Raw genomic sequence first — 21,554 nt, 5'->3', positions numbered from 1 at the left:
TTTAAATTAGTTTGTATACTGTTTCATCTGTGCAGATGTTACGCAGACATATGTGGATCTCTTATTGATTAGGATATACTGAATAAGCTTTGATTTGATAAACATATATACATAATGTTAAGAAAAAGTGATTCATTAAAACTAACTTGTACATTTTAAGGAGGGAGATGAGAGGCTAATATAAAAGTATGTTGTCGTATATTCAGTAGATCAATTGATAGAGGCTGTATAGGTACGCATTACAATGTTAGTATACAAATAATAACCCCCAAAGGTTTCCCACCGTGGCAATCACTTTGAACCCCAAATTATTCATTTTTTCCAAGAGTGCATTATTTGTAGCCTACGAGATATTTAATTCAAATTCAACGTACCTATGGGGAGGGGGGGATACGGGGCTGAGTTTGTGTGCACTTTGAATCCAGGGCGAATTTGAGCACGTAGCCGGAGTTTTGCCGGACGATATACGCTATCGATTGGATGTTTTCCACAGCACTAAAGCGATGTCAAAGAGACAACACCGACGATACTCAGTGTCTTTAGTCGAAAGGAATCCACTCCACATTTGGAGGTAAGTGAATGTAGGCTACTTTGGCGTACCGGTAACACGTCGTTATGTGAATGATATGCATGACATTCCCTAGAAATAAAATGACACATATTTTCAGTAAGCATTCAGGTATAATGCATTAAAAGGCCTACTTGTCAGGAGCAACATATTATGACCACTTTATAATGACTTATAATCCTCTCAATGATCTGCTAAATAACAGCCAGTTTGGTTGAGAAATGTATTCATAGTGAGACACAACGCAAGCCTTGTTATAAAACATTACAGTTGAAGTCGGGCGTTTACATACACTTAGATTGGAGTCATTAAACTCGTTTTTCAACCACTCCACACATTTCTTGATAACAAACTATAGTTTTGGCAAGTCTGTTAGGACATCTACTTTGTACATGACACAAGTAATTTTTCCAACAATTGTTTACAGACAGATTATTTCACTTATAGTTCATTGCATCACAATTCCAATGGTTTAGAATTTTACATACACTAAATTGACTGTGCCTTTAAACAGTTTGGAAAATTCCAGAAGATTATGTCATGGTTTTAGAAGCCTCTGATAGGCTAATTGACATAATTTGAGTCAATTAGAGGTGTACCTGTGGATATATTTCAAGGTCTACCTTCAAACTCAGTGACTCTTTGCTTGAAATCATGGGAACATCAAAAGAAATCAGCCAAGACCTCAGAAAAAAATTGTAGACCTCTACAAGTCTGGTTAATCTTTGGGAGCAATTTCCAAACACCTGAAGGTACCACGTTCATCTGTACAATCAATAGTACGCAAGTATAAACACCATGGGACCACGCATCTGTCATACTACTCAGGAAGGAGATGCGTTCTGTCTCCTAGAGATGAACGTACTTTGGTGCGAAAAGTGCAAATCAATCCCAGAGCAACAGCAAAAGACATTGTGAAGATGCTGGAGGAAACAGGTACAAGAGTATCCATATCCACAGTAAAACGAGATCTATATCGACATGACCTGAAAGGCCACTCAGCAAGGAAGAAGCAACTGCTCCAAAACCGCCATAAAAAAGCCAGACTACAGTTTGCAACTGCACATGGGGACAAAGATCGTACTTTTTGGAGAAATGTCCTCTGTTCTGATGAAACAAAAATAGAACTGTTTGGCCATAATGATCATCGTTATGTTTGGAGGAAAAATGGGGAGGCTTGCGAACCGAAGAACACCATCCCAACCGTGAAGGACGGGGGTGGCAGCATCATGTTGTGGGGGTGTTTTTTGCTAGGGAGGGACTGGTGCACTTCACAAAATAGATGGCATCATGAGAATAAAAAATTATGTGGATATATTGAAGAAACATCTCAAGACATCAGTTAGGAAGTTAAAGCGTGGTTGCAAATGGGTCTTCCAAATGGACAAGCATACTTCCGAAGTTGTGGCAAAATGGCTTAAGGGCCACAAAGTCAAGGTATTGGAGTGGCCATCACAAAGCCCTGACCTCAATCCTATAGAAAATGTGTGGGCAGAACTGAAAAGGCATGTGCGAGCAAGGAGGCCTACAAACCTGACTCAGTTACACCAGCTCTTTTCAAGACCAATGGGCCAAAATTCACCCAACTTATTGTGTGAAGCTTGTAGAAGGCTACCTGAAAGTTTGACCCAAGTTAAACAATTTAAAGGCAATGCTACCAAATAGTAATTGAGTGTATGCAAACTTCTAACCCACTGGGAATGTGATGAAAGACATAAAAGCTTAAATAGATCATTCTCTCAAGTATTATTCTGACATTTCAAATTCTTAAAATAAAGTGGTGATCCTAACTGACCTAAGACAGGGAATATTTATTAGGATTAAATGTCAAGAATTGTGGAAAAACTGAGTTTAAATGTACTTGGCTAAGGTGTATGTAAACCTCTGACTTCAACTGTATAACAAGTTAGAAACCATTATACCTGGATAAAGTATTACCATATTTTAAAAGTATCAATATCTGATACAGGAAATAATATTCTGACAATAATATACAAATAGAAAGATACATATAGATATATTCAAATAACCAAGTATTATTCAATTCACTTCATCCCTGTTTTATATGCAGAAATTAAAGCCAAAATATGTCTTTCTATTTGCCACCATTATATAACAAGTATTTCATTGACATTGCAAATAGACTATACAGTGTACAGCACATAGCCCACATCAGGGATTCACAAACCTGTTACTGAGAGCTACCCTCCTGTATGTTTTCGCTCCAACCCCAGTTGTACTTACCTGGTTCAGCTTATCAACTAGCTAATTATTAGAATCAGGTGAGCTAGATTGGGGTTGGAGTGAAAACCTACTATACGGCATCTCTCCGGGAACAGGATTGCAGAGCTATTCTCTACATTCTAGTAGCTTCCTGGCAGAAGTACCTTTTTAGGAGATGCTTACAGTGAACAACAGTGGTAAAGATCTCTTTCACCACTGTTTTCATTGCATGTTCATTGAGTTAGCAACATTATTGGTTAGGTAAGATGTCAAGGCACCTGTGTACAGTTTATATTATTCACGCTGGAACCTGGACATAAAATATAATTTGTTTGACAGTAGTAAAATTAACCCTCTCCCCAACATAAAAAAAAATATGTTCACATGACTTTTCATAATAACTTGCTGTGACTTCCTGTGTAATGCATGCATCTACTTGTGAGTTCCAGTTATTCTGTACCATTGGGGAGAAAGAGTGGGTTGAGAACCAGAAATCAGAGTCTTTGGTTCAATATTGAACAAGGTTACCAAAAAGTGCACAGTGAATAAGGAATCATTTGTGGGCTATCTCCTCTAAATGAGGTTGGTGAATCTTCGTGTGTTTACCAATGTAGCAGGTCTGACTAAATCCCTGTCCCTCAATTCATTCAACCACCTCAAAGACAATTGGTGTACCCTTTTGTATGAGTCAAATAACTGTCTTTAGGCCAACACATAGCAGTGATCTAAGTGCCACACTATGATTGTACTAACCTAAATTATATTTGTGCTGTTTCACCAAATTAGCAAATTAATATAAACAATTGACCTTCATTGTTCATTCGAGGCTTACAGAATGAAACCAGTATAAAGATGTGAGACAAGACACTGAGTGTGCCCCTGATGGGCATATGTATATGTTTTATTTAACCTTTATTTAACCAACCCTTGAGGTTTTGAGGATCACCTGGCGAGATGTCAGCAGGAAGTAGTCAGCGTGTACACATAACACAAGAGCACAATACAATACATTAAATACAATTACAATCAGAGCTTTAAACTCAGGCAGCGACACTCTCTCCTCCAGTTTTAAAATATTTTGTAGCTCGTATGAAATATATAAGGCCCCGATCCCGATTTAATAATTTATGCCTTAGCCAAGCACTTCTCAGTATTTGGTATTCAGACTTACCTTATTTGGCTCTGCAGGTGTGGCTACCTTGCGCGTTCTGAATACATTTCATTCAACCGCTGAAAACCCTCCCACTTCCTGGCCAACAGATTTTTAATTCAATGGGGTTTTCAGTATATTTACCTTTAACCATCCCTTTTAATGCGGTACACCTTTTAGTTTGAATTTTGTTGACGCGCTAGAATATATTGACAATAATAGGGATCAATTGAAGAAAACCGTCGAAATATATGCATATTCATCTCTGTTTCAGTATCAATTGGTAGAGAAAAAATGATGTAGATTATTTAGGTTTAGTAAGGTATTTATGAATCATTAAAAAAAGAAATTTACACTTTCAGTTCTTCAACCCATGTTAAGGTTGGAAGATTATTGTACATATAATTATAATAGGGGGAATAGTGTACAATAGTAGCCTATTCCCCGGTCTTTTGCCTGCACTATCCATGAAACAGTCTGATGACGCGACCTAGTATTGCGCCATAGGTCGGTTTCACACTGTTACGGCTTGGTCTGCGCTCCACTCCATTACGATTTAATCAGCCTACATTTAAAAAAATATATATGATCAACTGTTACTAATAATCCTCAGCAACAAGCACATGGCCATGCCGTCGTTTACAGAGGAAGCAAATGAAGGTAAATGAAACCATATGAAATAATAATGTAGGCCAACTGAAGGGAACTAACAGTAAATTGGCATTTTAATTTGTTTGGTTATTAGGCCTACTGATTGTCAATACTGATATTTAACATGATATAAATAGGAGACAGAGAAAGTCAGGGTAGCCTATAATGAAGACATTCGAGAATGCCCATCCCTGCATGTTAAAAGGCCATACAATTTAAATTCTGCATAATGGTACAGGATTTCATCAACTTTACTGCTTCAGTTTGCTGCCATATGACTGGTTTCGCATTCACTTATCCAAACGGATTACTCATTTATTATCTAGCTCTTATCAACTTGTAAACGACAGTGCATGGAGAATGGTGTAATTTCTATCGGAAATAGATTATTTTCCCACTTGGAACGGGTTTGTTCGCTAGACCTTATTCTGTAGACACTGCTCCGCCACGCCTACATTTATTCCATCTTCACTCAAAACGAATAGCGGGTGAATAGCATGCTATTCTCATGCCTAAATTCAAGACTGACAAACGTTATGTTGTGTAACTAACATACTGTATCCGTTATATCGCAACCAACCATTCTGTCAAATGCGTTGTACATCAGTTGTACAGCCTGAGTATGCACAGAGCTTTTCTCTCGAAGGCAGTTAGTTGCCTTGAACGTCACACGGTAGGTAGTTTGGGCCCTCCACTGTGCCTCAAGCCCAGGAGCACTCCCACTCATTCAAGAGGCGGTGTCCAGCTGTCCTAGTAACAGTTGGCATGGAACTCTTTGTTTTGGTGACTAATGGGCTATAGCCTAGAAACAGAGAAGACAATGTTATCTATTAGCCACCATGACTCTTACAATGGACTTCCGCTAACATTCTGGCACAGAGCAGCACCAGGATACATACTGTGGCTGTGGGATGTCACATCTATAAATGATGATGGCTCTATGTGTATTTATATCACAGTTAGCCACATGAGGATATTCATTTTTTTATGATGTGTATGGATTGGCTTCAATATGTGTTATCTCATATTTAATTCCATTGGTCCCATAAATTATACAGGGTGTATATTAATCAATAATGTCTCAGGTATGTCTTTCACTATATTCCACTGATCTTATAGGACAATGAATAACAATATATTACATCCACGGTAATCAAATAGGACAACATTTCATTTGCAGACTACACATCCCTCCTCTTATGAAATGTCTGTAGCAGCACCCTTCTCCGTCTCCACACAACCCCCCTATTATGATGGACTCAAACCTCTGCCCCCAAATCATACTGGGAGGGGTTGTATAATGAGTGGGTCAGGCCATTGTTGTGGCCCGTCCACGGTGCCCATTCACAAAAGCATTCCTTGGGGTTAGCCAGCGACCCCTCTGCAGGGGTCAGGGTACTATGGGAATATCTAATTTTAGCTGCGAACGAGACCGGGGTGAGCTTGAGATGATGAGTTTGGGACTCTGTGGGAGTTTGTGAGTGAGAGTCCATGGCTCTAAGTTTGAGAGAGAGAGACAGAGAGTGCTTGTGTGTGTGTGTGTGTGTTGTATTAGTATATGCACAATTTTTCATTGCGATCCAAATACTGTATTTAATTGGGTGTGTGTTAGTTTGTTGTCTTACTCATAGGGTGTGGCTAAGCTGTGGACAAATCTTTCATCACACTACTTCATTGTACTTACAGTGACTCACATCAACACAGGATTAGGATCAGCGTCTCTCTGTCTCCCAATTCTCAATTTAAGGTAGGTTTAACAAAATATACTGCTGTTTTCAAGTAAACTAAATACCCTGCTCTTGTTAACACGTTTATGATTAATTTGTGTGTTCTCGCAGCAAAGAGAATGGTATTTTATTGATTTGCAACACAAGGGGAAAATAAAGAAGACAGTAGAATAACTACTGCCAAAATGAACTCTGATCATCTTACATTACACTTGGTGTGTGATAACAGAGCTTCCTGGATTGATCATGTACAGCACTAACAGCCAACTGTTTTACATCAGGGGTATAAGCACAACATCAGCACAGCATGCTGCACTCTCCTGGGTCCAAATGACATTGGGAAAAATATTTGACTGCATTACAAAGAAATAACAAAATGCCACACATCCTCATCATCACCAGGAAATTAAATCATTTTGTGTCTGCCTTTCTCTCACAGATTGTTACCCAGGTGAGTGCAACATGCTGTGCAATGTGCATAAAATACTGCATCTGTAGTTAATGAATTGACATGGATTTCCCACAGATTTCACTCACCTGGTGTCCCAGGTCAGAATCAGTCCCAGATAAGAGGGGAAGGATGAAAACCAGCAGTGCTGCAGCCCTCGAAGCCCAGAGAAAATGGGGTTCTTCTACACAATCTATATCTAATTTAATTGAATTAGGACCTAATCCCTATTTTTTTCCCGCCATGTCCTCTCTTCCCCACCCTCCATCTCTCCCCAGGATGTATGAAAACGCACCTGCCTTGGTGGCACCACAGAGGGTCTTGGGTGATCGTAGGACAACTCAGGAGGAAATGCTGGGCCAGACCAGGCAGGTGATCCAGGGGATGGAGGCCCTGAAACTAGAGCACCACTCTCTCCTGGAGGGCCTACTGGGGAGCCTGCACTGCCTGGAGGTGGAGGGGAGCCAGAACCACGAGGAGCCCAGCCCTGCCCAGGAGAAGGCCAGGGCCATCCGCCGCTCGCTGGACACCCTAGAGCTTGGGCTGGGCGAAGCGCAGGTCAGATACATTGAATTGTAATCATTGCAATTTGCAGATGAAGAACAGATGCCGCTGATGTAATAAATGTCTGCAGGACAAAAACATTCTTGACATTTGTAGGATATCTCTTGTGTAGAAAAGTAAAAAAATGTATTCAATTATTTTGTTTATACATGTGGCAGGAATAAAAAATGCACAAACATGTTGTGGCTGTAGCAGCCTATGTGGGTGATGTACAGGTCAGATGTCTATGGTACATTATATGCCAAAATTCTTAAGTTAATGTTTCAGTCTCTTAGTCAAAATCACATGTGGGACTGCGCTCAGATTTTGGATCAAGAATATCTGTTTCTCAATCTTTGTCTATCTTAACATTTGTGAGGAGGAGAATGCGTTTTTCAATTTGTAGCTTGCCACTGTGTTTCCTGTTTCACTTCTGTTTTCCCTGATGGACCTGACCAAGGTCAGAGGTTAAGGGTACTGCTTGTGGCAGCTGGGGTAAGCTTTCTTTAGTTTAGAGCAATTTGCATAGTATTGTCAGTATGTATCAAGTTAGGGTTGAGGTCATGTCATGGGAGGTCAGATGACACTTGCTTGCTGTCAGCCACAGTAATGCAGCATTCAAAACTACTGGGAACTCAGAACTCAAAAATCTCTGACTTCCGACTTCAGTGCGTTCAAGACAACTAGGAACTCTGGAAAAACTAGCACCGAGTGGGGAAAAATAGTTTTGAACGGTCTTCCTACTCGGAATTTCAACTCAGGAACTCGGGCCTCTTTCCGACTTTCCAACCTAAAGATCCCTGACGTCATGATTTTACCTCTTATTTACCTCTGATTTCCCAGTTGTCTTGAACAAACCATAAGGCAAGACATGGTAAGAAAAAACTATGCAGTTTCAGGTTAAAGGCCTATCTGGGTTTTCCCCCATAGAAATAGAATTACGAGAACGGACATTCCCATGCAAGTGTGATGGGTGGACTGGCGGCCATATTGTCTTTTCCAATAATTATTTTCCTACCTCCCCTTCCCTAGGTCTTGCTGGCACTGTCGGCCCACCTTAGCATGGTGGAGGCGGAGAAGCAGAAGCTGCGTGCTCAGGTGAGGCAGCTGTGCCAGGAGAACCAGTGGCTGCGGGACGAGCTGGCCAGGGCACAGTGGAGGCTGCAGGAGAGCGAGCAGAGTGTGGCGCAGCTAGAGGAGGAGAGGAAGCACCTGGAGTTCATGAGCTGCCTCCGGCGATATGATGACGACGGCGATGACCTTTCGTCCCCCGTGAGTCAATAGTTACCGCCACAGCACCACATTAGGATTCTCTTTTTTTTCATCATAGTTTATTTAGAGATTTTGAAGTGATTTCAAGTAAAGCATAAATACATTTTATCAGATCAAAAACAAACTTACAGGCATTAATCCACCCCATTTAGCCATCAGGAATTGTAAAAAATAAATATGTATATTGCTAGACTTGTATAAAATTGCTCTCCCAGCATTAATTTAAAACAAAATTAACCTTTATTTAACTAGGCAAGTCAGTTAAGAACAAATTCTTATTTACAATGACAACCTACTCAGGCCAAACCCAGATAACACACCTCTGGGACTCCCAATCACAGCCAGATGTGATACAGCCTGGATTTGAACCAGGGATTGCAGTGACATGTCTTTCACTGAGATGCAGTGCCTTAGACCACTGCGCTACTCGGAAGCCACTGGGATTTAAGTCCCTACAGACAGCAACATTTCCTAGATCATGTTTGAGAACTTTATACTCAAATGCAGATCAGACAATATGATTAATGGTTTTTGGTGGCAGCAGTGGGATCCATGCTATAACAGAAGGCACAGAAGAAGCCAGAGTTTCTGTCAAGGTACTAAAGAGGAGACGTTTGGAGACAAGCATGGATTCAACAGTGCCACAGAATGTGTGAATGCATGCCAAGCCAACAACTTTTGGTTCCCAGAACAATTAATCAATGTTACAGATTGCATTCTAGCATCTCTAACAACTTATTTTCTCGCAAAACCATTCCAGGACAGTCCATAAAATTGTAGGGTGATGACATGAACAGGGACGTTTTTCTTCCACATTGTCAATGTATCCAGAACATGAATCACCTGATATGTTCCCATAAAGTTTTGTTGGGCTTTCTTCTCAGTCAGACAGGAGTGGGAATTTAACCTCATGTTCTAGGAACAATTCTTGTTAGCTGTGTGTGCGCTAACGATAGTGATAATACAACCCTAGCTTTACTCACCAGGAAGAGATGGATTCCAGCAAGGAGACACTGGATGACCTCTTCCGCAATGACGAAGAGGAGAACCAGGGCCATGGCAGTAAGCACTGGGTGGGCTGGGGATTAGAGACCGGGATTATTACCGTAATCTAAACTAGAATTGTATTCAGTATCAGAATGGCCTACTATGTAGCTTTCAAACATTCTCTGGCACAGTGAAACACTAACATTAACAGCAATGATAGTCACAAAATAAAAACAAAATACATTTTATTCCCCTAACGACAATAGTACAATTACTAATTGTTGTAATGGTGTTGGTGGTATTATTTTGTCAGTGGCACAAATTATTTGTTGCATGTATTAGAAGCTAGCAAGCTAGTATTACTAGCTAGTAAACTAGCGGTAGAGATAATGGTCACAGTTTATATGTCATTAAATAAGGTAGACTCCATATTTCCTTCAGTTCAGCAGCACAGTAGCAATGTGGCGATGGCTGCCACCAACCAGGGTGGCTACGAGATTCCAGACCGTCTGCGTACGCTCCACAACCTAGTGATCCAGTACGCCTCACAGGGTCGCTACGAGGTGGCCGTGCCTCTCTGCAAACAGGCCCTGGAGGACCTGGAGAAGACCTCCGGACATGAGCACCCAGATGTTGCCACCATGCTTAACATTCTGGCCCTAGTCTACAGGTGAGCCCCGCGGGATGCCGGAGAATATGATGACGGACCACAGGAACGATCCTGCGTTATATTCAGTTATGTTCTCCGATGAGATATTGTTCCACCAGTTTGATAAGAGTAAGACGGGAACAGTGTTTGTAATGGAAAGAATCTGATCAGAGACCATAAAACATATCATAGTGATGACAGTATAGGCCTATTGTCTTTATTACACTGAAGTTATGTATTCTCCAATGAGTGTTCTTATGGTCTTCCAGTCATATATGACTAAATATGAATATCAATATTTTCTTATTTTTCCCAAAATGAATTGGTCAACGTTATGATACCATCGATTATGTTACTTTTGAATAGACAACAGCTGACATGAGCTAAGTAATTGATCCAGTTTTGTGCATTCCTCATGTAGGGGGCACCTAGCTTTCCCACAGATGGCAATGGGCTAGCAGGTTCTAAACTTCAAAGAAGCAAGTGGCTGCCAATAGAGTAAAAATATTAGGTGTCAAATTTCAGTGTTGAAGCACATTATGATGCAGGAAGTTTATAAGGACATGGGCTCCGCCTTTTTTTGGAATAGCTGACAGGCGCAAATGTTTGTTTTTTCTTCTGTCTGTATGATTTAGTGTGGAAATCCTACCTGCCAGCCACACCATTTCATTCAAAGCACGATCCACCAACTCTGCAGCCCAATTCCAGCCTAATGTTTGACAGTGAAAGCATTCAGGTTTAACATGATAAATAGTCAGTTACTCTTCTCACATGATGGGAACCATTGTTGTTGTTGAAAACAGCCAAGATCTGGCAACCCTAACCCTGGTTTTACCCTGAGGTTGCCATGGCGATACCCTAGTAACCACCCCTCTCCTTCCAGGGACCAGAATAAGTGCAAAGAGGCAGCAAACCTTCTCAACGACTCGCTAGCGGTACGGGAGAGGACCCTTGGCAGGGACCACCCGGCGGTGAGTGTATGACCATCACTTTGTGTCTATGTGTGTGTATGACCATAACTGTGTTTGTGTGTGTTTGTCCCTGACCCCACTGTTGTGTTGCTCCCATACCTGCTTCCCCTTCCAATCCTAAGGCTGACAGCTACTAGTCACTGTAGCTGTCATTGACCTAGCGGCTGTGTGAGTGTCACTGACCCTGTGTCTAATGTCCCCTACCCTCCTCTCAGGTGGCTGCTACACTCAACAACCTGGCTGTGCTTTATGGGAAGAGTGGGAGGTACAAAGATGCCGAGCCACTGTGTAAACGAGCGCTGGAGATTAGGGAGAAGGTGGGTCACTAGGTGTTTGAGTGTGTGTCTGCCTGCCTGCCTGCCTGCCTTTCTCTGTCTGTCTGTCTGTCTGTCTGTCTGTCTGTCTGTCTGTCTATCTGTCTGTCTGTCTGTCTGTCTGTCTGTCTGTCTGCCTGCCTGTCTGTCTGTCTGTCTGTCTGTCTGTCTGTAAAAATAATAATAAAACATGGATTTAACAGTTTACATCAATAAAGGGATCATAGCGTTCACCTGGATTCACCTGGTCAGTCTGTGACTCCTAAATGACTAATATGTAAATGTAAACTGTGTGTGTGCCTGTGTGTCTGCATTTATCTAAATAGCTCATCCTACCCTAAACTCCTAACCCTTGTTGATTTAGATACTGGGTAAGGAGCATCCTGACGTGGCCAAGCAGCTGAACAACCTGGCCTTGCTGTGCCAGAACCAGGGGAAATATGGAGAGGTGGAGCAGCACTACCAACGGGCCCTGGACATCTACCAGACCAGGCTTAGCCCCGACGACCCCAACATGGCTAAAACCAAGAACAAGCTGGTGAGAGTCTGGTACCCTTTCCACACTACTGAGCTGAGCTGAGTTTTAATGGTCTGGCTTGGTTAAGCATCCGTCACAGTTGATAGAAGTGTGCTGGAATGATGAAAGGAAAATACCGGGACACTAGCATCTAGTCCCAAACAGTGCCTGGGCTAGAACTCCATTTTGAAAGACCATAAAAATCGTACAATGTGATTTTCTGGATTTCTTTTTCTAATTTTGTCTGTCATAGTTGAAGTGTACCTATGATTAAAATTACAGGCCTCTCTCATCTTTTTAAGTGGGAGAACTTGCACAATTGGTGGCTGACTAAATACTTTTTTGCCCCACTATATCTCCCTTCCTCTCTTAGGCCTCCTGTTACCTAAAGCAGGGGAAGTTTAAACAAGCAGAAGTGCTGTTCAAAGATATCCTAACCCATGCCCACGAGAAGGCCAGTGGCTATTCAAATGGTAAGGACCCATCATTTACATCTTCCATCCAGGTTTTTATTTTGAAAAAAGTATGGAAAATGCCTCTAGTTCCCAGCCATACCTGGGTTGAAATAGTACTTTAACTCTTTCAAATCCTTGAGGTGTGCTGTGTTTCGCTTAGCCTGCATGCTGGATGGGTGGGTTTGCACTTTGGGGGCTATTCTATTGGTTCCATTACACCAGTTAACGTGTCTGTCTGTCTGTGTATTTATCTGTCGATACAGGGGAGGTCAAGTCCATCTGGATGCAAGCAGAGGAGAGGGAGGAACAGGTGAGCAAACTCAGCCCCTCATATTTGATCAAATCTCATTTCACCTTCTACAATGATAGTAAACACTCTGCCCACACTGGACTATAACCTGCACAGCAACCAATGCTCCAACCAACTGAGCCATTATTCACCATTCTCCTGTTGACCATGTTTAAAAGTGTGCTCCTCAGGGCAGACAGAGAGAAGGCCTGTCTATAGGAGATCAAGGTAGCTGGGACAGAACTCGCAAAGTGGACAGGTCAGTCATCTCCATGCTCCGGGTGACATTTCCACTAGGTACAGCTCTAGGATCAGCTTCCCCTCCCCTAATACCAACCTTAACCATTAGTGGGGAAAATACTAAACTGACTCAAGATCAGCATCTAAAGACAACTTTACCAAGAAGTCATTCCTGTATCGTATTTTTGTCTCTACCTTCTTGCCCTTTGTGTTGTCTGTGCCTAAGAAACCCTGTTTTGTGCTGCGACCATGTTGTGCTGCTGCCATGTTGTGTTGCTACCATGTTGTTGTCTTGTCATGTGTTGCTGCCATGCCATGTTGTTTTCTTAGGTCTCTCTTTATGTAGTGTTGTCTCTCTTGTCGTGATGTTGTGTTTTGTCCTTTATTTTTTATTTTAAATGTTAAATCCCAGCCCCCTGTCCCCGCAGGAGGCCTTTTGCCTTTTGGTAGACCTTCATTGTAGACAAGATTTTGTTCTTAACTAACTTGCCTAGTAAAACATTTTTTTTAAAGATTCACCATCTACCCAGTAGTTTTCTGACTGAGTATGCTGAATTTGTCCCTTGAGTCACTGATGTATGGTCAGTTTCTCATTCTCCCTCCCTTTGGTTAAGGTAAGGATTTGGGGTGGGAAAGCTGATCCTAGATCTGTGCCTAAGGCTGGGCAAATTCGTCCTACTCCATTAGGGTCGTATTAGGCATGAAATGAAAGAAAACAGGCCGAAACGGGGATTGAATACCTGAAATTGTCCAACAAGACAGACTTGTTTTAGTTTTCTGTTGCAAAAGATTTTGCTATGGTGTACACTAATGAATATTACCTGGCTTACACAACCCCTGACCTTTGACCCCGTGCAGTGCCACCATTACCAACACCCTGAGGAACTTGGGAGCCCTCTACAGGCGACAGGGCAAACTGAAGGCAGCAGAGACAGTGGAGGCGGCGGCCATTCACACCCCTAAACAAGTGGGTTCGGTCTGCATTTAAAAATATATATATATATATTATTTAACTTAATATATTTGTTTTATTTAACTTTTATTATTATTTGTTTGATTTATTTTTACAGTTTAGATTTATTTTTAGTAAGGGAAAAAAAGGCAAGTGTTCAGTTATAGTATGGTCCACATGAATGTATTGTTCATAATGAAATTCCTATAAAAATCCAATCAGATTTTATTGGTCACATACACATGGTTAGCAGATGTTATTGCGAGTGTAGCAAAATGCTTTTGCTTCTAGATCCGACAGTGCAGCAGTATCTAACAGGTAATATCTAACAATTCCACAACAAAACCTAATATCTAACAAATTCCACAACAAAACCTAATACACATAATCTAGTAAAGGAATGGGATGAGAATATAGAAATATCAAATATATGGATGAGCAGTAACAGAGAGGCTAAGATGCAATAGATAGTAAAGAATAGATAGTGAAGGATACAGTATACAGTATATACATATGAGATAAGTAATGTGAGATATGTAAACATTCTTAAAGTGGCATTATTAAAGTGACTAGTGTTCCATTTATTAAAATGGCCAATGATATCAAGTCTGTAGGTAGGCAGCCGCCTCTCTTTGCTAGCGGTGGCTGTTTAACAATCTGATGGCCTTGAGGGAGAAGCTGTTTTTCAATCTCTCTGTCCCAGATTTGATGCACCTGTACTGACATAGCCTTTTGGATGGAAGCGGGATGAACAGGCAGTGGCTTGCTTGGTTATTGTCCTTGATGATCATTTTGCCTTCCTGTCTCATCGTTGTTGGTAATCAAGCCTACCACTGTTGTGTCGTCTGTAAACTTAATGATTGAGTTGGAGGCGTGGATGGCCACGCAGTCGTGGGTGAACAGGGAGTACAGGAGGGGGCTGAGAACGCACCCTTGTTGGGCCCCAGCGGGGTGGAGATGTTGTTTCCTACCTTCACCACCTGGGTGCGGCCCGTCAAGTCCAGGATCCAGTTGCACAGGTTGGGGTCAAGACCCAGGGACTCAAGCTTAATGATGAGTTTGGAGGGTACTATGGTGTTGAATGCTGAGCTATAGTCAATGGACAGCAATCTTACATAGGTATTCCTCTTGTCTAGATGGGATAGGGCAGTATGTAGTGTGATGGCGATTGCATCGTCTGTGGACCTATTGGGGCGGTAGGCAAATTTAAGTGGGTCTAAGGTGACAGGTGAGGTGATATGATCCTTGACTAGTCTCTCAAAGCACTTTATGATGACAGAAGTGAGTGTGACAGGGCGATGGTCATTTAATTCAGTTACCTTGGCCTCCATTGTTCCTGTCTTTGGTAGCGGTTCGCGTCGGTGGCACTGTATTGTCCTCAAAGCATGCAAAGAAGCTGTTTAATTTGTCTGGAAGCAAGACATCGATGTCCGCGATGGGGATGGTTTTCTTTTTGTAATCTGGAGGGAATCACTACACTGTTTGTATTCGGCCATATTCCGTGTTGCCTTGCCATGATTAAATGCGGTGGTACGTGCTTTCAGTTTTACGTCAATGCTGCCATCAATCCACGGTTTCTGGTTAAGGAAGGTTTTAATAGTCACAGTGGGTACAACATCTCCTATACCCTTCCTTATAAACTCGCTCGAGGAGTTAGCATATACGTCAATGCTGTTATCTGAGGCTACCCGGAACATATCCCAGTCCACGTGACCAAAGCAATCTTGAAGCGTGGATTCCGATTGGTCAGACCAGCGTTCGATAGACCTAAGCACGGGCGCTTCCTGTTTTAGTTTCTGTCTATAGGAGGGGAGTAACAAGATGGAATCATGGTTAGATTTGCTAAAAGGAGGGTGGGGGAGGGCCTTGTATGCATCACAGAAGTTAGAGTAGCAATGGTTGAGCGTGTTACTCGCTCATGTACTGCAATAGATATGATCGAATTTAGGTAGCCTTGTTCTCAAATAACCTTTGTTAAAATCCCCAGCTACAATAAATGCAGCATCAGGATATATGGTTTCCAATTTGCATAAAGTCCAGTGAAGTTCCTTGATGGCCATCTTGGTATCCTCTTATAGGGCGACATACATGGCTGTGACAATAACGGAGGAGAGTTCTCTTGGGAGATAATGCGGTCGGCATTTGATTGTGAGCAATGATCATATACATACAACCATAACCACTTACAAGTAGGAAACGAGTTCACCCGCAAGTGACTTATTAATACCAATGAAATGTGAAGGTATAGGAAATACCTGGCCAGGGAATGGCCAGGATGTGTTTATCCTCCCACAATTAGTAGTATTGCTGTGTGTTTCCATGTTGTATGTGTTCATGAGATGTGTGTGTGTTTATACATTTGTGTGTATGCATGCTTTTGAGTGTAGGCCCGCGCATGCAATCATGGGTTCATCTGTGTGTGCGTCTGTGTGTGTATAGAGCCAGAAGCGGTGTGTTCTAGCTGCCGAGGCCTCCAGCAACAGCACGGCCATGGATCACCAATGCAGCAGTAGTGAGAGCCTGACCTCTGAGGTGATCACAGTGAAGTACGACAGTGACCTACATGGGGGAGAGGAGGTCAGCCGCAGTCTGGAATGGAATGGGGTGAGGAAGAGCACAATTCTCTACCGCTCAGGCTACGGCTACAGAGACTCATGAGCAAGGATGAAATCGTATATATGCATTCATCATCAATTGTCCGTTTTTGTCCGTCAAAAGTTCAACTTGAGTCAAGTTTTTCGTGGTGAGGAAAGGCAGCTTATAGTAATGGCTGGAATGGAATAAATGGATTGGTATGAAACACATTAAACACGTGTTTGATACCATTCCATTCAATCTATTCCAGACATTTATTACTATGAGCTGTGCTGGCCTTCTAGGCAGAGTTCCTCTGTCCAGTGTCTGTGTTCTTTTGCCCATCTTAAACTTTTATTTTTATTGGCCAGTCTGAGATATGGCTTTTTCTATGCAACTCTGCCTAGAAGTCCAGCATCCCGGAGTCGCCTCTTCACTGTTGACATTGAGACTGATGTTTTTCGGGTACTATTTAATGAAGCTGCCAGTTGAGGACTTGTGAGGCGTCTGTTTCTCAAACTACAAACTCTAATGTACTTGTCCTCTTGCTCAGTTATACACCGGGACCTCCCACTCCTCTTTCTATTCTGGTTAGTGCCAGTTTGCTCTGTTTTGTGAAGGGAGTAGTACACAGCGTTGTACAAGATCTTCAGTTCCTTGGCAATTTCTCGCATGGAATCTCCTTCATTTCTCAGAACAAGAATAGACTGACCAGTTTCAGAATAAAGTTATTTGTTTCTGGCCATTTTGAACCTGTAATCGAACCCACAAATGCTGAGGCTCTAGATACTCAACTCGTCTAAAGAAGGTCTGTTTTATTGCTTCTTTAATCAGCAAAACAGTTTTCAGCTGTGCTAACATAATTGCAAAGGGTTTTCTTATGATCAATTAGCCTTTTAAAATTATAAACTTGGATAAGCTAAAACAACGTGCCATTGAAACACAGGAGTGATGGTTGCTGATAATGTGCCTCTGTACGCCTATGTAGATATTCCATTAAAAATCAGCCGTTTCCAGCTACAATGGTCATTTACAACGTTAACAATGTCTACACTGTATTTCTGATCAATTTTATGTTATTTTAATGGACAAAAAAATGTGCTTTTCTTTAAAAAACAAGGACATTTCTAAGTGACCCCAAACTTTTGAACTGTAGTGTAGATATTACAGACTCAGTCAGGGAGAGGTCGAAAATGTCAGTGAAGACAGCAGTGGCTTGTTGTGTCACTTTAAAATCGAGGGACGGGCTCATTGTAATGGCTGGAACATAATTAATATAACGGTATCAAACACATTAATTTCATTCATTCCATTCCAGCTCTACTATGAGCTGCTCTCCCTTCAACTGCTCTAATTTTGCTATTTGGTTTAAATCCAGATCGTCCTGCTTAGGCTGTGTTTACAAATGTGAAAAAAATCTGATGTAATTGGTCAAAAGACCAATTAGTGGAAAAAATATCAGAATTGGGCAGCCTGTGAAAACGCTTAGTCTATAAAAGTATGTGCTGCAGTTGATTGCCTACAGTGTGACTGTATAGCCCTACCCAGAGTATGCATGAGTGTATATGTACATGTATACAGACAATTGGGCCTGTGTGTGTAATTGGGGAGGACAGGCTCGTGGTAATGACTGGAGTGGAATGGTATCAAACACATGGTTTGATGCCATTCCATTCGCTCCGTTTCAGCCATTATTTTGAGCCGTCCTCCCCTCAGCAGCCCCGACTGGTGTGTGTGTTTGTGTCTGTACGAGCATGTGCGTGTGGTGTGTGAGCATGTGCATACATACATGTGTATGAGCAGTTGCATGCATACATGTGGGTGAGCATGTGTGTGTAACCCTCCCTTTCTCTCTCCCCGTAGGATGACCGTGGCTCCCTGAAGAGAAGCAGCTCCTTCAGTAAGCTGCGAGCCTCCATCCGACGGAGCAGCGAGAAGCTCGTCCGTCGACTGAAGGGGGACAAAAACCCTGGCTAACCAGTCCCATGTCTGACTAGGCTTCACAGTTCACACCCTTGCCACAACAGAGGGCGGGGCAGTGGGCATGTATGGGGCACCAAGACCCAGGTCTCAATTTAACAATGCCTAACCCCTAACCCCCAGGCACTTGTAGATCTGAAAGCATTGGATAGGTATAAACAATATACAACCTAGTGGGGACAAAAGCCATATTACTAAATGCAATACTTTCTGAAATACAGTGATTATGCACCTAGGCTGTGGTTGTTTCAAACAGAACCCCATTGTCTTACATCAGATAAGCATAATTTGTGTTTGCACTGATCGGTAGAGGGACTAACAGTCGAAGAAGTAGGAGTGGCGCCACCTGTTGAAAGACAATGACTGAATCCTAGCCCTTAGCTTCCATTTGTTGGTACTCTTTTGATTCCCTTTCAACATGACTGGACTGAACAAAGCTGTAGATGGAACGCTTGGCCATTACCGTCCCAACCCTAAAGCATTGTGAGATTCTGATACAGTACTATCGCCTTATTCTATGCCAGCCATATTTGCACCACCTGGGTATTGGTAATGTAATGGTAGCTCAAGCTTGTTTGCTTTTCTAGTCCTTCCCTATCATAAAGTACCCATTAGCAGAAGCTATAGTAGGGATGGCTTCAAACTATTGAGATGCGCCCTTTGATTATCTGTCTATGTGTAGCAAATGGGAGAACTGTAAAACTCACTCCTTAATCTGAAGTGTCACTCCTTGCGCCATTGGAAAAGTAATTTTCAATAGACGGGTTAGAACACTTCAGGAGGGAGGTCACGTGTGCTTGCGGGGCAGAGGTCCCGAGTTGGAAGTCTCGATATGAGCCGATCAAGGGGAAGCGGTACTCGCTAAGCAAGCAGCGTGACGTCCTTTATATGTGTAGTAGACATGACTTGGCTCAAGCTACTGACATTCTCAACCCCTTCATTTACATTTCATTTAATGTCTTGTTTATATGTGAACATTTCTCTGTAAAAACTGTAGAAATGATAGAAATGTTTAAGAGCCAGGTTGTGCACATTTTCATGTGATTTTTAAACACCTGCAGGATGAAAAAAGTAGAGAATTTCACATCTTAGTTGCATTTAAATAGAAACACAGAGTATACCAAACATTAGGAACAAGTTCCTAATATTGAGTTGCACCCCCCCTTTTGCCCTCAGAACAGGCTCAGTTTGTCTCAGCATGGACTATACAAGGTGTCGAAAGCGTTCCACAGGGATGCTGGCCCATGTTGACTCCAATGCTTCACACAGTTGTGTCAAGTTGGCTGGATGTCATTTGGGTGGTGGACCATTCTTGATACAAACGGGAAACTGTTGAGCGTGAAAATCCCAGCAGCGTTGCAGTTCTTGACACAAACCGGTGCACTTGGCACCTACTACCATACCCAGTTTAAACAAACTTAAATATTTTGTCTTGCCAATTCACCCTCTGAATGGCACACATACACAATCCATGTCCCTATTGTCTCAAGGCTTAAAATCCTTCTTTAACTGGTCTCCTCCCTTTCACCTACACTGATTGAAGTGGATTTAACAAATGACATCAATAAGGGATCATAGTTTTCACATGGATTTACCTGGTCAGTCTGTCATGGAAAGATCAAATCAATCACGTTCACAGATATCTCATTCAAGGTAAACGCTGCAGATGTGAGCTCAATTGGAATCAACCGTTAAGCGTCAAGCAGGCTGTAATGCTTAAGATTGAAACCTGGCCTTAAAGGAAAAAACTATATTTTGGTATTTGTTTAATTAGTCCATTGTTAATACAGTCCCAAAATGTTTTGCATGTCAGCAGTTAAGTTTTCTGCACTAACGCAGGGCACACAGGTCAAAGAGGTGTGGCCAATCACAAGAATAGTTCATGTTTGAGGGTTTTATTTTAAGAAACCTAATGCAAATGGTAAATCTAAGTGCTGGCATAGTGCTATTATTCCAGGGGTGTGTCAGAAATATTTTTCACAGCAATAATGAACACAATAGTTGGCAGAAGGCCGAAAGGGCTGGGTTTTGACGAATAAACAAGTTTTAGGTGTAATGAGGCCTTGGCCGCTCACTGGCCAATCAAGGCATTCCATGGCTTAATACCTCATGCATTTTTCGCAAATTCTGTATATTATTGCGTTGTCATCAACTCCAATTCGTCTAGGGGCACAGAATATTCTCATCCTAGTCCATTGTGGATTGATACTACAGTTTATTAAATAGCATAGGCAACAGTAACTAGTGATAGCAACAGTATTAAAAGAAAATCCACTGTTTGCTCAATAGTGTTGACAGTCAAGATGGTTGTAATTAGCTTCAATGAGTATAGGCCTTTATGCATCGCACTTATCCGCAAATAAAAATACTAGTCTCCCGTAAATTGTATTGTATGTGTGAGGCATGTTCTCAATAAACAAAATATAGCCTTGGCCTACTGTCGATACAGCGTTAAAGTACTGAAAATGTTGAATAGCCTGTGTTTGGAGGAGCGAGTCTTTGGCAACTGGACAAGGGGTGGTCTTTGGAAATGGATACAAGCCATATGTTATGCACTGCAGGTAGGCCTATGTTAATTGTGAATATTGGCAAAAGTCACAAGTATACATTTTAGAAATGTTTTATGGATAGGCTCTTTGGCTAATACATGGCTGGGATAAGAAAAATACAGTAGACACATTGCTGTTGAAACAGCTTTCGTTATACTAGGGTAAGGGTGGCCTACTATAGGGGCTTGTTTTTTTTAATCAAATGAAATGGAAAACAAGCCATTGTTACAGGAAAATAACTTAAATGCTTGTAAATATGAGTTTCACCGGATTATCTCAGCTCTCGTTCCATGATGGTTAGGTCTATATAGCCTACATGTATGGAGTTTTAACGCACATCCCAAATAATAAAATGCGCTGTAATACCCTACATACTGTAGGTGTGACGTTGCACATGATGTATTCACTGTTTTGACAAATGTGATATTTTAACAAAGCTCTGGTGATTTAAGATGTATTGGTGATTAAGATTTATTTGAAAGCGGTCTCATAAGC

General features: G+C 41.8%; 1 protein-coding gene across 2 annotated transcripts; it reads left to right on the top strand.

Annotated features, from left to right (window-relative positions):
• Window positions 1-419: 419 nt before the first annotated feature.
• On the top strand, window positions 420-21,516 carry LOC135505852 (kinesin light chain 1-like). 2 transcript variants are annotated; one of them, XM_064925045.1, is made up of 15 exons: window positions 420-571; window positions 6,279-6,339; window positions 7,046-7,325; window positions 8,343-8,582; window positions 9,569-9,644; window positions 10,011-10,239; window positions 11,102-11,189; window positions 11,405-11,506; window positions 11,868-12,041; window positions 12,394-12,493; window positions 12,739-12,785; window positions 12,956-13,023; window positions 13,863-13,971; window positions 16,396-16,560; window positions 18,394-21,516. In XM_064925045.1, the coding sequence occupies exons 3-15, from the start codon at window positions 7,047-7,049 to the stop codon at window positions 18,505-18,507; spliced, it is 1,791 nt and encodes a 596-aa protein (XP_064781117.1). In that variant the 5' UTR covers window positions 420-571; window positions 6,279-6,339; window position 7,046; the 3' UTR covers window positions 18,508-21,516. The 2 variants fall into 2 exon arrangements, with proteins under 2 accessions (XP_064781117.1, XP_064781116.1); XM_064925044.1 differs by having other exon boundaries at window positions 12,944-13,023.
• Window positions 21,517-21,554: the final 38 nt, after the last annotated feature.

This window comes from Oncorhynchus masou, chromosome 19, assembly GCF_036934945.1.
Source record: "Oncorhynchus masou masou isolate Uvic2021 chromosome 19, UVic_Omas_1.1, whole genome shotgun sequence".
Lineage (NCBI taxonomy): Eukaryota > Metazoa > Chordata > Actinopteri > Salmoniformes > Salmonidae > Oncorhynchus > Oncorhynchus masou.
This window is presented reverse-complemented; position numbering and strand designations above follow the sequence as displayed.

Excerpts from the sequence above, each read along its gene's own strand:
- LOC135505852 (XM_064925044.1), top strand. The coding sequence starts at position 7,047 with ATGTATGAAAACGCACCTGCCTTGGTGGCACCACAGAGGGTCTTGGGT. Across the intron at positions 11,507-11,867 it reads CGCTGGAGATTAGGGAGAAG|ATACTGGGTAAGGAGCATCC; the intron begins GTGGGTCACTAG and ends TTGTTGATTTAG. Across the intron at positions 12,042-12,393 it reads CTAAAACCAAGAACAAGCTG|GCCTCCTGTTACCTAAAGCA; the intron begins GTGAGAGTCTGG and ends TTCCTCTCTTAG.